Here is a 15,826-nt window from a genome sequence, read left to right on the forward strand (position 1 = left end):
TCTGTTTCAGACCAACAAGGTCGGGGGGGGGGGGGCTTTTCCTTTTCAGGAAAGCAGGGGCAAGCCTGGAGCAACCAGGCAAGCGGTGTAAATTCAAAGGTTTGTCGTCAGAGGCCACTAGCCAATGGGCAAGGGTCCGGACAGACGCGTTGAGCACAAAAGTACCAGCAGGTCGCACGCGGCACTCGTGAAGTGTGGAGGGCTGTGCTTCGGTGCAAAAGGTGCTCAGGGCTGGGGCTTCTCAATCCCAATGCACAACTTCAAGGGTGCCTCAGAAGCTGCACAAGTAGCAATGAGCAAGTTTCCCAAGATGGCCGGTCCCACGTCTCTCGTCACCTCCACGGGTCTCAGCTTTGCTGTGGATCGGGGTCAAAGAAGTCTGGAAGTCCAGTTCTTGTTGGGCTCTGTGCTCCGACAAAGCAAACCGCAGATCGCTGGATGGTGCCTGTTTGCACAAGGTGGTCACTCCTTGACCACAAGGGAGATTCTTCAGTCTTCTAGTTGCAGTAGAATGTCGAAGGTCCAGAGTTTCGTTCCAAGTTTCAGTTCAGGATAATCAAAAGTCTCTAGACTCAGCTCTTACCTATATACTAATCAGAGGGGCTGGATTACCTGCTAGGTCCCTCCTATGGGTGGGACCAGGGAAGGGGGGTTACATCCCTTTCGTCCAGTTTCACGCCAGAGCTGGGGCGCCCCAGCAACTGGTTTGAACCAGGCTATGCATGGAGCACCTTATGTGCCCCAGGCAGTGTCTCATTTCATTCAGCCCTCCCTGCCCCAATACACTATGGCCTGTCTGGGGCGGTGCTAGCACCTCCCAAGGCAGGAAATCTATTGTCCAAGCCTCCCTCGCTGGAACGACACCCAGCAGCAGGAGGTCAGACTTGTGTCTGTGGCAGCAGCATCCATTTTGTGATGGTGAGGCTCTGGTTAACTTTAACCGGGATTAACAGGAACAACAGGTCTTCTCCCTCTAGAAGGGTGGAATGCTACCCCCGTTGCCAGAACTGGCGAGGGGGTAGTATTCCAAAGCGTATGACACCTTACACGACATGTTTTGATAAAGTCAAACCAAAATTAGCATTAACCGCGAGGATTATAATGCACTTAAAAGTATATGGTATGGCTATATCATAGAACAGCTATAAGGACATGGTTCCGAAAGCTGCAGACAGGCTCAGCTCATGCGAGAGCCTCATCTCACATGAAACCAAGCACTCTGCCTTCAGGATTGTAAAGGCCTGCCATAGGAGTGACTTATAGGTTATATGTGTCTATATGTAATGGTAGGTATAGGGATACTACACCTAAGCAAGGGGTGATTACACGACCTTGCCCCAGCTGAGTGATCAGCCAGTTGTGTCAGTTTGGATGGCCAGCCAGGGTGGCATAATACATGCTGCAGCCCCTGGTAGGCCTTGGATGCACCTATGCCCTGGGTACCTATGGTACACTATACAGGGGATCATAAGGTGACCCAATACCCAATTGGAGATGTACCTAAAGTACATGGAGTCCATTCTACAGTGAGCAGATGGCCTGGGCTCCTGCTCATCAGGGCCCCAGGCTAACTAAGTCGAAAACCAGCTAAAAAGGCAGACCCAAAAAAATTGGTGTAACCATATAGTCAGATATCCACCTTCCTACAGGTAGATCGAGATTACCCCCCAAGGTTAATCTTCTGAATGCTCCCACCACGCTAGAGAACTTTATTGGAGTTGATGTGAGAACTAAAGTAGTCAGCCGCAGCCTATGCAGGTAAGAGCATTGGGGCAGGAATTAGAGAGACGACCATGAGGGAAAATTACATAATTTACCCATCGTCTGAAAAAAATCCCCACCACTTACCTGCACAGGCCGCAGCTGGGAGTTGTGCACACTTCTACCCTGCTGTCCGACACTTCAGGGAGTTTCAATTCATTTATCCAATGATCTGTTTGAGCCCCCTGGAGTGAGAGGAGGAACAGGAAGTGGACCCTTTTGCACCAGCTGAAGTTGGGGCACAGGGAAGTTAGCAATCTATATGGGTTGACCAGGGTGGGGGGGCGAGTTAAGGGCTATGTGGTGTCTAATCCAAAGTATGCGAGATATAGATTATGAAAACACTGAGGTGTTTGTCTTGCACCCCAGTTCTGGGCTTGTCCCTAAGACAAAAATATTTGTAAATACCAGGGGCAGGTTGAGAAGTCTAAACTAATACTAAAGAATGGTGACCATCCTACAACTATGGAAAGGTGACCTGCCTAGAGGCAGAATACTCATGCTTTGTGTAAAGTGAATGGTCAAGAGTGGAGCACTGGTCATCAATTCAGATCTGGGATTGGGCAGTTTGGTAAAGCAGGTTATTTTAAGTACCATGAAGGAGACTTATCTATACATATGGGCCCTTAACCTCACAATGTTTTTTTTTCTTTTTAAACACAGTTTTTATATAGCGCAAACTTGACCAAAGGTATCTGGTATCAGAGCGCTTACATAGCACCAGTTGTGTTACATATAACACATTCATTTTTGTTAGGCAATGGGAGATTAAGTGATTTGCCCAGAATCACAGGACGTTCAGCGTCATTGCCGAGACACGAACCTGGTTCCCCAGATTAGAGGTCAATTGCCCTAGCACTTAGGCCAACTCTCCTCTGAATTTGTATAGAATTATGCCAAACTGCAGAATGGGGCACACAATGCTAGGATCAAATTGTCAATAGGATGGACTTTTTGGGTGAGGTACACAAGACAAGAGCCTTCCAATGGAAGGAAGATCAACACTAATCTGGCATCCGCAAGAATGCTTTGAATTGGAGGCACTTTGTTCAGTAGACAGTAACAACGTTGGTTTCTGTAACTTAGGAATCAGTTTGTGGATTCTTGGAGAATGGAAGTGGTTTACAACACAGGAAAGTTGTGCAGTATCAGGTCTAATTTTGATTCCACACAGACTTGACTAGGTAGGTGTTGGAGCAACCACACCGCTTTTTCTATGAGAAAAATAAATCTTCGTTTTATTAACTTCTATGCCATCCTAACAAAATAACACGATTATGCAAAACCACCTTTATTAATTTAAAAGAGACCAAAAGTCTCTTCTCCAAGTGCTATGACAAGAAATCCAAAGTGCTGTCCAGTTTAGAAATGAACGGAACCTTTAGCTTCACTACAAAACTTTAAAGTGTAGCCTTCCTCACCAGACTCTGGCTCGAGTGCAACACCGAATAGAAAAAGATGGGGACCCTCTCAACTTCACTCAAAGGTCAGGGCGTAGAGGGGAAGAAATAAACAACAAAAAGGAAACTCCCTCTTGACCTATATGTATTTTCTAACAGGGTATAACCTCTGACAGCACCGGCATACACAAAACATCTTTTTTTATTTATTCAATTTATTATATTTTAAAGTCTTTTTTCTCATTTCTTTATATCATTTTTCTAAATGTAGAAAATTATTCCATATACATCACAATTTTTTTTAGATACATATCAAATGCAATCCATAAATACATTAATACATTAATTGCAAAAGAACATATTATACCAGGTAGAGAACCACATCCACACACACTCACACACTCATCCTAAACATGCATAACTTCAATACAGACAAAAAGTATCCTGCCGTATTATATCTGTTGTCCACTATGCAACCATAATAGTTGGATCTCAATATAGGGAAAATGGCCATCGCGTTTCGGTGGAACAGCAGCAATGGAGACCACCTTCACCAGGACCCGCCAGAAAAAACATAGGACCTCTAAACCTGGATTTTCAATTCTATCGATCTTCATCAGATCACAGATAAACTTGCAGTGGTAGGCTGCAGCCTTCTCAGCCCTCACTTTGCAGACAGGGAAAGTGTTATCTGCCCCTCTAAATAGTCTCCATCCACAAAAGGAAACTTTCAAAACGAGGAGGTTTTTTTGGTAATCCTCTTATCAGCAGAGGAGAATTTCAAAAAATGAACTTGCTCAGACAAACAAGAAACAAAAATAAAGGATTGTAATCCATGTCGCGTTCGGGAAAATCCGCTCTTCTTTTTTTGGTTGGAGAGACGCCAAACTTCCGATTCCAGTGCGTTAGTCATACATTTCATGTATTAAGGCACCTCCGATTTTCTTTATGGTATCAAAGTACATTGTGCTTTCTCAATCGTTTTAGATAACTCCCAGGTAGTCGCCACGCCGGACTGTAATCACACCGTCCTCATCTTCCTGCAACACCGTCCTTGTCCTCATCCTCCTACATGGAAAAAGTTTGATTTTAAAAAGGAAAATACACGATAAATTTGACAAGAACCTACAAATTAGACAGTATAAAAATTGCACAAACTTTACAAATATATTCACAATTGGTCAAGATAATCTAGATTTAACGAATTCATCAAGAGTAATATGAACCCAGAGATCAAAAACTATGGATAACCCTAAAATTTCCTAGAGGGAAAACTGCTTGTGCTCATTGCGCCAAATGCTTACTTTGAAGCACACAGTGGAATGCTCTGCATACTGCAGTATACAAACAAGCACCTTAATCAAAGCCCAATATGTCATACAGCACTTCTGTCATTTAAGGGCGGTAAATAATGTACAGCCTATTACTCACTTACGTACTAAATTTACCACCTCGTAAGAACTAGCAGTGCTAGGTTGCACCTGACTAGTTTGCCCCATAAGTGTTGGCAAGACTTCTTAAAAAACTAAAAATATTTTTTAAAAATGATTTACCTCAGTTCTTTGTGTGAACACTGCAAGCCATTCATACCACCACTGTCCCAATAGCCTGAGCATCACAGCTACCCATGGAGTGAAAAGTAGTCAGTGCCATATTAAGCTAGCTGTGATCTGCAGACCGTCTCCTTTTCGAGACCTAAGGGTAAGCCAACCAACTTTAAGCCCAAGCTTCCAAGTCAAATAATTCCTTTAAAAAAGAAAAAAAATATTTGAAGGCACTACCACAGGTTGGACTTTAGGAGTAGGACCATGTGCAACAAAATGAACAGCCCAGCTACCATCTCAAATATATCAAAATGCCAAGTAAAGCCTTTCACAGCAAAACAAAGCTTGCATCTCAAACCTCCAGTTTGAAAACACGTTTCATGGCTAGATTGTCCAGTCAACTTCTTGAGTTTTAGTATCCTACTGCGGATAAAAAGGCATGCCTCTGGCCATGAGATCTCCCATGAGGCCCTTTGAATTGGATTATATTTTGGTCTATAGTGAGAGGTATGGGCCATGGCACCTTTATCCAATCACCAATATTAAAAACCCTTAAATTCTAACCTGTGTGCAAGGACCCATTATCTATTGATAAAGATAAACCCACACCGAGTTAAAGCCACTTTGACAAGTTAAGCATCCTCTAGCAAGACGTACTATACGTGAGGGAATTGTACCTACTTAACAGGTGTTGGGAATCAAATGAAAGCCCTTCTAAGCCTCTTAAGCCAAGGAGGGGGATTGTTTGAACTCTAGCTCCTCAAAACTACGCCTGATTTTGAAGTTCAGGGATAGTCAAAGCAAATTTGTTTTCCAGCAAAGACTGACTCTCACAATTCTTTTTTACTAATTGAAGTAATTGCTCAGTAGACTTGGAGAAACTGATGTGTACTACCAGCAGAGTAAGTGGGTCTTACCAAATCGTGTTTGCCAATTTTCACCAGGCAATAACTTTCATGATCATATTTAATGAATTTGGGAGAGCTGTCACCCATTGGCACTAGGCCCCACCCACCCACCCCCGTTGCCCTTAATGTATGCCTGCAGGGACTACTGCTGGGCTTAGTTATGAGGTGTGTGTTGGAATGGTTTGGATGGGGACTAACAGTTTTGTTTTAGGACCGGTTCTGAGGGAGGGGAGGGGGGGGGGGGGGGGTTGGGGCCTGGGGTTCACCGGTGTGTTCAATGGTTTTAAGGGAGAGGAGAAGTGGCGGAATTGTGATGATGCGAGCAGTACCTGATTTGCGATTTATTACTTGGAATGTACGGGGACTACACACAATGACAAGGCGCCACAAGGTCCATGTATATCTGGTCAGGAGGGGGGTACATATAGCATTGCTCCAAGAAACCCATCTTAAGTCAGAGGGCCTAACATTGCAGCGTAGGTGGAGTGGGCAGATTTTTAGCACATATTATTCGGCGTTTGCGAGGGGGCGTTGATTTGGGTCAGGGCAGGGGTCCCCTTTCAGGTGCTTAAATAAACGATAGATGGCGAAGGCAGATTTGTTGGGGTTGAAGGGCGCTTGTATGACAGGGAGGTAACCTTGTGTAGTATTTATGCCCCAAATGTGGATAAGGCGAGGTTTCTGGATCGAATGTCCAGCATGCTGGCACATTTCCTGGCGGGCCCGATAATCTTGGAGGGAGATTTTAATTCAATAGTGGACACGGTCAAGGACAGGTCGCACCCCCCCTTACCAGATTCACCGGTTCATAGATTGTCCAAGTATAGGCTTGATTGGCAAGCTAGGTGGCAATTGGTTGATGTACGTAGGTCACATCATTCGCAGCCAAGGGATTATTCCTATTTCTCAGCACTATACGAGCTTCATGTTAGGCTAGATGCAATACTGTGCTCCCCATTGGTAGTGCCTTCTGTAACACACTCTGAATATCTCACTAGGACCCTCTCCACCCACAACCCGTTGCTGATCACCTTGCATTGGACGAAAGAAAAGGCTGAAATACCCACATGGTGATTGCGCCCAGAGACATTAGATGACCCAGTGTTCAGTAGAGAGGTGGAAGAGGGGATAACTCATTACTTTAATGAGATCGCAGGCACTGCTACCACTAGGGCGGTGGAATGAGACGCCTTTAAGGTGGTAGTAAGAGGGATATGCATAAGCAAGTATGCTGGAGTAAGGAAAACCCTGCTGCAGGATGTTGAGAAAGCGGACCAACGATTGAGGGTAGCGGAACAAGCAAGGGCAGAGCACCCGGAATGCCAGAAAGACGTAATGGAGGCTAAGAAGCTAGCTGCGGAGGTAGAGAGGCTGGAGTAAGGAAAACCCTGCTGCAGGATGTTGAGAAAGCGGACCAACGATTGAGGGTGGCGGAACAAGCAAGGGCAGAGCACCCGGAATGCCAGAAAGACGTATTGGAGGCTAAGAAGTAGCTAGCTGCGGAGGTAGAGAGGCTGCGCTGTTTTGATTATAGGAAGTATGTTGAGAAGACACATGCGGAAGGCGATAAGGCAGGAACACTACGAGCTTGGCTGGCGAATCGGATACCGCAGGGCTCCCCGATCTTGGCACTGGGGTCGGATGAAGGTACAGCGGTCTATACACAAAGTGGGATCATGCATGGGTTCAGGGAGTACTATGAGAAGCTTTATGAGAGCACACTAACTGCAGACGAGGCGGATATGGAGTCCTTCTTGGAGAGTGTAACACTCCCACAGCTAGATGAAGAACAGGCGAAACACCTGGGTCGAAACATTACGCTTGAAGAGATTAGGAGCACCATTAAACAGATGGCGCGGAATAAGACCACGTGAGTAGACGGATTACCTATTGAATTTTATATGCAATATATAGACATATTGGCACCAAGGCTCCTAGAGGTCTATGGTGAGGCACGGGATTTGGGACAGCTCCGGATGACCATGCAAGAGGCCCTCATTGTTCCACTATTAAAGCTGGGACGAGACGATACGGGCACGGCAGCATACCGCCCATTGTCCATGTTGTCCACAGACTATAAAATACTCAGTCGGATCCTGGCATCGCGCCTGCTGCAGCATAGGACTAGCCTGATCCACGAAGACCAGGTGGGGTTCATCCCTACCAGGAATGCTACCACCAATGTGCAGAGGCTGATGAGGGTCTTGGGAGAAGCTTGCGAAGGCTCACCCATGGCCACAATCCTCTCAGTGGACATAGGAAAGGCCTTTGACAGCCTAGAATGGCCATATTTGTATAAAACGATGGGGCACTTTGGGCTGGGTGAGGCGTTTGTGGGGTGGACGACGGTGCAATATACTTCGGCAGTAGCTAGAGTAAAGGTAGGGCAGATGGTTTCTCCCCGATATGCGGTAGCCCGTGGGACACGGCAGGGTTGCCTTATTTCCCCGCTGTTATTTGCTTTAGCAATAGAAACCTTGGCAACGAGGGCTAGGTCGGGACAGTGGTATGAGGGCCTAGCTTTTAGACGAGAGCAGCAGCACATCTAGTTATACGCAGAGGATTCGTTTTTGTTTGTGGCAAATACGGACAAAGCATTGGAGGGGGCGGCACACCTGCTATCAGATTTTGGGACGGTTTCAGGACTGAGGGTTAATTGGTCTAAAACATGTTTATTTCCAGTGAGACCAGGGAGGGCGGCACCTAGGATGTCGCAGACAGTGCGGTGGGAACCGTCTTGTTTAGCGTACCTCGGAGTGCATGTCTATCATGGAGCCAGTGATATGTTAGAAGGCGATATAGGGCGATGTATACGAGCACTAAAGGGAAGCGTGGCATTTTGAAGTACCCTCCCGTTGTCGGTGATTGGGAGGATAGCCCTGTTGAAGATGGGTGCCATGCTCAGTTTTCACCAACTTGAATTCCATGATCGTGGGGTTCATATGGGGGTCAGGGAGGCGCAGAGTGGCACTAAAAACATTGAGGAGACCAAAGGTGGAGGGCAGATTGGCGGTTCCTGACCTGGAATTGTATTATATAGCGGCCCAACTACAGGTTCTTACACAGGCGGTTGCCGGGGAATTCCGGGGCCCTGAATCTGTGGGAGGTAGGGGAATTCCAAGACATGTCCTATCCTTTATAGTAATGCAACAGTAATTGGGCCTGGGAGATCTTACAGTGGAAGAGAAGGCTGAGGTGGTGTTGGAATAGGAGCCAGCAGAGAGCGGGTGTGCAGCACCCCTATGCGCCTGAGATACCACTAGGGATGCTGACAGCATTGCCCCACGGAGGAGATTGGGTGTCATTGTGGGACTGGGAGCAGACAGGGATCCAAGTGATAGGGGACCTATACGAGGATGGCGTACTGCTCCCTTATCGGGTGTTGCAGGAGAGGTTTGATCTCCAGAGGGGAGGTTTTCTGATACATGCGGCCCAGGTGCGGGCAATACAGAAGCATTGGGAGGGGGGGGATTAATAGAGCCTACAACAATGATGGCATGTCAGTATGTGGTGATGGCTTCAGGTACGTTTAAAGCAGTTACATGCTTGTACTCGAGGAGGTTGACGGAGGGTTTAGCCCCGTTAGATACACTGCAAATAAAATGGTAGGAGAGCATTGGGAAGCCCATACCGGAGCCCACCCTGTGTAGGGCGTGGAAGGGCACAAGGAACGCACGATTCCAACTGGTGCATTTCTTTATATTACATAGAACGTATTTGACACCTGGCAAGATCATGAAATACTATAATGTTAACAATGTGATGTGTCCTAGATGCACAAGAGTAGGAGCAGAATTGCAGCATATGTTGTGGGAGTGCCCGAACTTGGGAAGCTATTGGGAAGAAGTGGGAGACCTATTAAATTTAATCACAGAGCGCAGTTGTACTTTGATATGGCTACATGCATTCTGCACTGGTTCTCTCACACTTCTAAGATGAAGGTCACAAGTAAGTTTGTAGATATGAGTCTGGTGCTGGCGAAATGGGAAATAAAGATGCGCTGGAAATCGAAAGAGGGTCCCAGCATTAAGAGATGGCAGGCCGAGCTACTTAAGTGGGCTGGTAGTGAGTGTGCAGTTCACCTCCAGCAGGAGCGACGTCAGAATGAAGGCGCTGGACGCGGCACAGGCATGGGAGGAGTTGGTCCAGACGCTAATAGGCCAATCGACTGAGGAAAACAGGGAGTAGATGGATGGGGCACAAGGGGGAACTGCAACACCCTGTAAGGGCATCCTGGCTTTAAGTCAACACAAACCTTAACTATTGAATTGTTGTGGATACATGGAACACACCAGTGGAAGGGAGGGGGGAAGGGGTTTCTTATTTGTGCATTTGATTAGATATAGTATGTAAACAGTGTCGGTTATAGTGCAGAAATGCCTGTGGATTATCGGTCTGTTGCAGTTTCATCGTGTCCTACAGGGGGAACATTGGACATGGAAATTGATCAGTAAAATGGTGGACTTGAAATGGAACCAACTAATAAACATTTCACCGGGGGGGGGGGAGGAATGTTGAGTAAATGTGATGTATTTTTGATTGTCGCGATGAAAATCAATAAAAGGTTTACTAAAAAATGTTTTTTTTATTTAAATGGATTATATCGCTACACAGTGGCCAAGTGACTTTGACATGTTGACAATTCGGTTTTTCTAACCCTCCTCCACCCCCAAAAAATAATAAAAGCACCAAACAGCTGTTACTGCTACTACTACAGCAGTGAGGATCAGTATGAATTGATGCCATTTGAGGTAGTGCATTAAGGTTGAACATGGTTCGGATCAACATTTTAATCTCCTGTATCCCATTGGATAATGGAGTATAATTCCCCATTCGAGGAGCAGAAAAACAACAAAAATGAGAATGTTAGGTATACATTGAAACATTATGCTAAGACATGTTGACAAATATTTAATTCTTCCCTTACATTTCCATGTACAAGATAGAACACTAATTTGGTCAGTGTCAAGACGAAATACCATGAAAAAGCTGATAGGTAAAAGTGGTCTCTGCTCCCCTTCTGTACTTATTTTATCGGATACACATGGCTTCACCATGTAGGTAAAACAGTTTCAATGAGCTTCTACACATACTAAAGAAGAGGTCTTAAAGTTACTTAAACTAAAAGCAAACCGGAGTCAAACCTCTGATGAAAAGTATTGTTTAATCAGTGCGAGAGCAGCTCGATACACCATGTGGTTTTCATGGGTTTGTAGTGCTTCGATGCTTTCCAAGCCACCAAGTTCTTCCACCAGGAAACAGAGCTTCTCCACTTCTCCCAGCTCCTCCGCTGCCTGTTGATCAAAGGAAGTGAGCTTTAAAGAAACAGAATCACCGTTGGAAAGAAAGCCAAGATACTTAAACTAGAGGAATGGTCAGCACCACTGACAATTTATTCAGTATAGATCACACGCTTTCTACAGCACCAGTAAAGGTGTTGTGGCGTGATTTCATTAATACTAACCATCCCTGAAAACTACAGATGCAAGTTAAAATAAGAGCAACGCTTAAAATTAAACCTGGTTTTAAAGGATTAGAAAAAAATCCCACAAGGTCACCAGTTCAGCTTTGACAAGTTACACACGTGGAGGATGGCAAGTAGTAATGACTGCAAGTGTTTATATGCAGTGCAGAAGAGCAATTTTGATAAGTGTATAAAATCTGGAACCCAAAGAGTGGCCATTGATCTCGATTCTGGGAAACACATCTGTAATTGCCAGAACTGAAATAAAATAAGGTGGGCTGATGGAGAAGCAGTATTGGCCAATTACTAGACATCAAACAGTTGCTCTTGAAAAGGCGGTAGGTCAATTAGACAAGTCTAACCTATGCAGGCTAATCATCAAAATCCCAATTCAGCTACACTGGCTGCATGAAAACTAGGGCAAGTGGTTCAATAACTACCCATGGGAAACTAAAGGTACACATTTAATCCAGTGTTTAAAGTTTAGCACACCATTGAATATTAGCAGCATCCACACCAATTTCAAAGCCACTAAACTTGTATCATTTAGATCTCTCCAATTATGCCACTCTTCATGGAAGCGAGTTTGATTGTGCTCGGTAGCAATGTCCAAAACATAAATCCCCTACTGTTTAAGTCAGCCATGCCCAGACCTCCCTAGTCATGATTGTACATCAAAGCAGCCTTGACCAAGAACTTCAGTAAACTGTGTCCCTTACTAACCACCATTGAATTACAGCAACCTAAGCCTTTTTACACGGCTTCCTGGGGAACGAAGAATGGCACCCTTCACCTTTACAAGATCAACAATCTCTTGATGCACTGCACAGTGCCTTTTATTCCCATCATCCCAACTCCCAATAGCCCCACACTCTTAAGACTAAAACCACATTTACTTAAGGATATCTACACTGTTAAGTACTTTCTAGCACTGCCCTACCAGAGTGTGTATCGGAGCACTGCATAATATATAGTTGAGACCAGTCTTTGAAGGCCAATGCCAGCATTCTCATACTGGCTACAATAACCCTACATTGCAGATTGCTCACCATGAAGATCTTGGAAATGGCATCAAAAATGGCCAAAGTGACTTTGCTGTCCTTACAAGTGAGCAGGTTTAGTAAAGGAGCCATCACTCCACACAGGACCAGCTGAACCACCTGTTCCACCGTCCCACCAATGGTGTAGTTTGTGACAGCACACACAGCCTCTTTCTGAGCTTCCAAGTCACCCTGTGATTAAGAATGGACAATTGCAAGGTTTAGTGCCAACACTTCAATGACTGATGCCAGACATATCCACCCCAGTCTTCAAAAACTTTTAACAGACTGTGCTCATTAAACAAACTAATATATGCATTAGCAGTTCTCCCATCCAAGAACAGTAAAAGAAACTAAAATGGTGTTTAAAAATCCGTTGCACTTATGTAGTGGTTACAAAGTTAAACATTTGTAGTATTGTACAGTATAAAATAGATAATGGTGCACAACTCTAAACAGAAAGAATTTAGGAAAACAAGAGTGAAATTTGGTAAACTAAGCCCTTGGATTATAAACTCCAGATGACCATTTACTGCTCCATGTACAAAATCTTAATACAATATCTGAATCTTTTAGATACAAGAATCAGGAGTACAGTTATTGCAGTCTAGAGCAATTCCTATTCCCACAGATGTGCTCACTTAGCCTCAAACCCAATGTGGCTCTAGACAGAGTAATTCTCAAAATGTCCAGACAATCTGAAAACATCCAACATGGTCTTAGTTAACAATGATCCCAGACAAGTGTTTAAGAGAAAACCTAGCAAGCGGAGAGGCTGCCTAGAGGTGTTCTGCTCTAGCAACTACCGAAGGTTGGATCACATGAGCTTCCAGTTACAAGGCACAGGATCTTTCAGCTCAGATGCTTTACTTTAGATTCCCTTCACCGTAGACTGAACTTGTTAATCAGGAAACCCTAGAGCCACATGGTGCCCATTTCTTGTAAGCAGCAGAAGTCCAACAGTAAGCTTAAATACATTATTAAAGCAGATTATAGAAGCACATTGTCTTTTCTAGATAAAAGAATTGTATATTAAATTTTAGATTGTAGGACAAATCCAAATGTAAAATAGAAGGTACTGCAGGAATAACTCTTGAAGTAAAAGCATTGAAAGTACTCCCCAGCCTCAGAGGAACTTTTTCATTTGAGAAGGGTCAAGGGGTGGCAGCTTGTCCACGTGACCAAAGAATATTTGAATAGCGCTTTTCTTTGGCAGGATGGGGGGCTGAATGTGGTTAAAATTCAAGTACTAATGTTCTCCTTTTGTCCACTTAAGTTGGATACTGACAATGCTAATTTTAAGGAGGAAGTTGAGAAAGCTACATTGGCAGCTACAGAGAAAGCAAGATTGCAGCTAGAGAAAATGCAGCCCACAAAACGAAGATTAAACGGTCACCCAGAAAAGTAAGGCAGATGCAACTTTATGGATTGCTCATCTACATACAATTCAACTGATCATATCTTGCATTGTTGAAAGTCATTGGATTAGAAAGATAAAGCAGCCATACACAATACTACTTCCAAACAGAATCCATTCACCACTTGAAGTAGGTTATGACCACGAAATTAGTGAAGACAAAAAGGCTATTTTTTTACTCTAGGTGCAGAACTAAATTTAAACTGTTGCACAAAATTTACTGTAAACACCAGTGTCAGTAATCATCAGAACTAAAATGAAGTTGAGCATAGAGCACCCTACAGCACCATTATCCCATCCATTAATGATCTAGTAACAGGCAAATGGTACATTGTAAACTGGAGAATACAGTCTAAGCAGCAACTTCAGACTACTATCCATCTTGCATGTGTCTTTGACTGTTTCCACAACTGACTCAGAAGAGTCGGATTGAGTGAACTGCACTAACCCTTACCCACTCAATTCCCTCCAACACTGAAACTTTAGCAATAATGGCAGTAAAGTTACAATAGCCCGAAAAGTGGTCTATAATATTCCTTACAGGATAGTTAGCCTTCAACATTAGTCCATTCAGGTATGAAAATGTAAATTTGTTCGCGCAGAGGCAGCCACCTGCCAGTACTCATCACAAACTAAGATGAGACGTGCATCATTACCTTGCTCAGAACCTCCACTAGTGGCGGGAGCAGGCCACAGTTGATCATCTGTTGAATCTGCTGTGAGGGCCCAGCAGCAATATTACTCAACACCCATGCCGCTTCCTTCTGGATACTCTGCTTGCGGTGGCGCAGCAGTTGGGGCAAAACCGACAATACGCCACAGTTGATGGCCACTTGTGTTTGGAAATCTGTTCCAGTGACAATGTTCCCAATTGTACGCAGAGCTGAAGTCTGGAAATGGAAGACAACGTTTACCTTTTAGGTTGAACAAAGGTGCTCACTATCTAGAACCAAAAAGTTATCTATAATCAATGATATAGGAGATCCTTGTGCTCTGTAGCATTAATAAATGCTTTTAAAAACACAATGAATCCATAGAAGCACTTCACTTGGATCTTAGCTATTGTAGAGGATACGGTTGGTGATCGACCAGGACTAGTGGCACCAACACAGTTAATCTACTCAAGTGAATATTATGTTAAATACAAGCTAATTAAATTAATCAATGCAAACTGCTTAATAAAAGAAGGAATTCACCCAAGATTGTGCTAGACCGCTCCCTGGTGGAGGCAAAACATTAACAGATAATCCGGTATCACTAGGTAGGTGGGTCAATAATCTGGTGGGAGGCATGCGAGAAGATGAAGGGAAAGGCTTTTAGAAAGTAATGATAATCAGTCCATCTACAGTTGCGCTTTCAATACCTTCCTAAATTTAAGAATAGCTGATTTATCAGGAGAGAGAGAGAGAGAGACAAGAAAGCTGCATGGTGGGGTTGAAACAAAAGCATGGCTGATTGACAGCAATGCAGCTGGTGGTGTTTTTATAATGGAACATTTGCTGAGCAGCATGGATGCTCTGGTGCACGAAGCCTAGCTATTGTTCACTATGGGGTAATCAGCTGAACAAACGCAACATTAGAAAGACTTTGCCATGCCTGCTGTTCAAGGATCTACCTCAATTTTGGTCAACCAAGATAGATCCTGGTCTGCATCTACAGAACCATGATGAAAATACAAGGCAAATCACAGACATACCCAAATGGAAAGATTAATTTAGGAATCGCATTTGAAGTTCAAACACCCAAGCAAAGGCTACAAGTAGAACTAGGCTTGTATTTTGTAGTCCTTAGATTCAAGGAAATTACTTTTTGGGAAGGTGTTTTTTTAAGCTAAGGGTACTTTGTTTGGGAGCCAAGAATCATAAACTACATTAAAGTATTCAGAACTGCCCCCGAAAGGAATATATAGTTGCACCCACTGATCAGATATCCATTTTAAGGGATTGAAATCAGAATGAATGTTAAATTACCCAATCCAAACAAAGATGCAAGTTAACCATGGATCAGTCAAGATGGAGTTCTCGCACCAGAACTATGAAAGAAATGGAAACCGGTTGCCTTTCCCTCTGGTCTGACAGACCAAGGAGCTCCTTCTCAATGTAGAAGAGCAATCAGTGAGTGCATCACCAGGATAAGGTGCCATTTGTCAATCCCATAGAGGTAGGCGGAGATCTGTTCTCCACCCCCAAACTCCTGAAGAACCACGTAAACCATGCACAACCAACCACAGCTATGTTTAATGTGAAACTGAAAATGGCCATCTCCCCAGTGATGGACCAGAGAAATGGAAAG

The 15,826-nt window shown here is 44.2% G+C and overlaps 1 protein-coding gene across 1 annotated transcript in view; it reads right to left on the reverse strand.

Moving 5' to 3' along the window:
- Positions 1-929: 929 nt before the first annotated feature.
- LOC144768626 (importin subunit alpha-5-like) overlaps positions 930-15,826 on the reverse strand; it is a 92,410-nt gene continuing 77,513 nt past the window's right edge. The window contains exons 7-10 of the mRNA XM_078652436.1: positions 14,191-14,424; positions 12,127-12,309; positions 10,758-10,907; positions 930-4,229 (exon numbers count right to left, since the gene is read on the reverse strand). Of these exons, the coding sequence (XP_078508562.1) occupies positions 4,194-4,229; positions 10,758-10,907; positions 12,127-12,309; positions 14,191-14,424 (603 nt within the window). The 3' untranslated portion in view covers positions 930-4,193. The remainder of the gene's footprint in view (positions 4,230-10,757; positions 10,908-12,126; positions 12,310-14,190; positions 14,425-15,826) is intronic.

The sequence above is a fragment of the Lissotriton helveticus genome, chromosome 7, assembly GCF_964261635.1.
Source record: "Lissotriton helveticus chromosome 7, aLisHel1.1, whole genome shotgun sequence".
Lineage (NCBI taxonomy): Eukaryota > Metazoa > Chordata > Amphibia > Caudata > Salamandridae > Lissotriton > Lissotriton helveticus.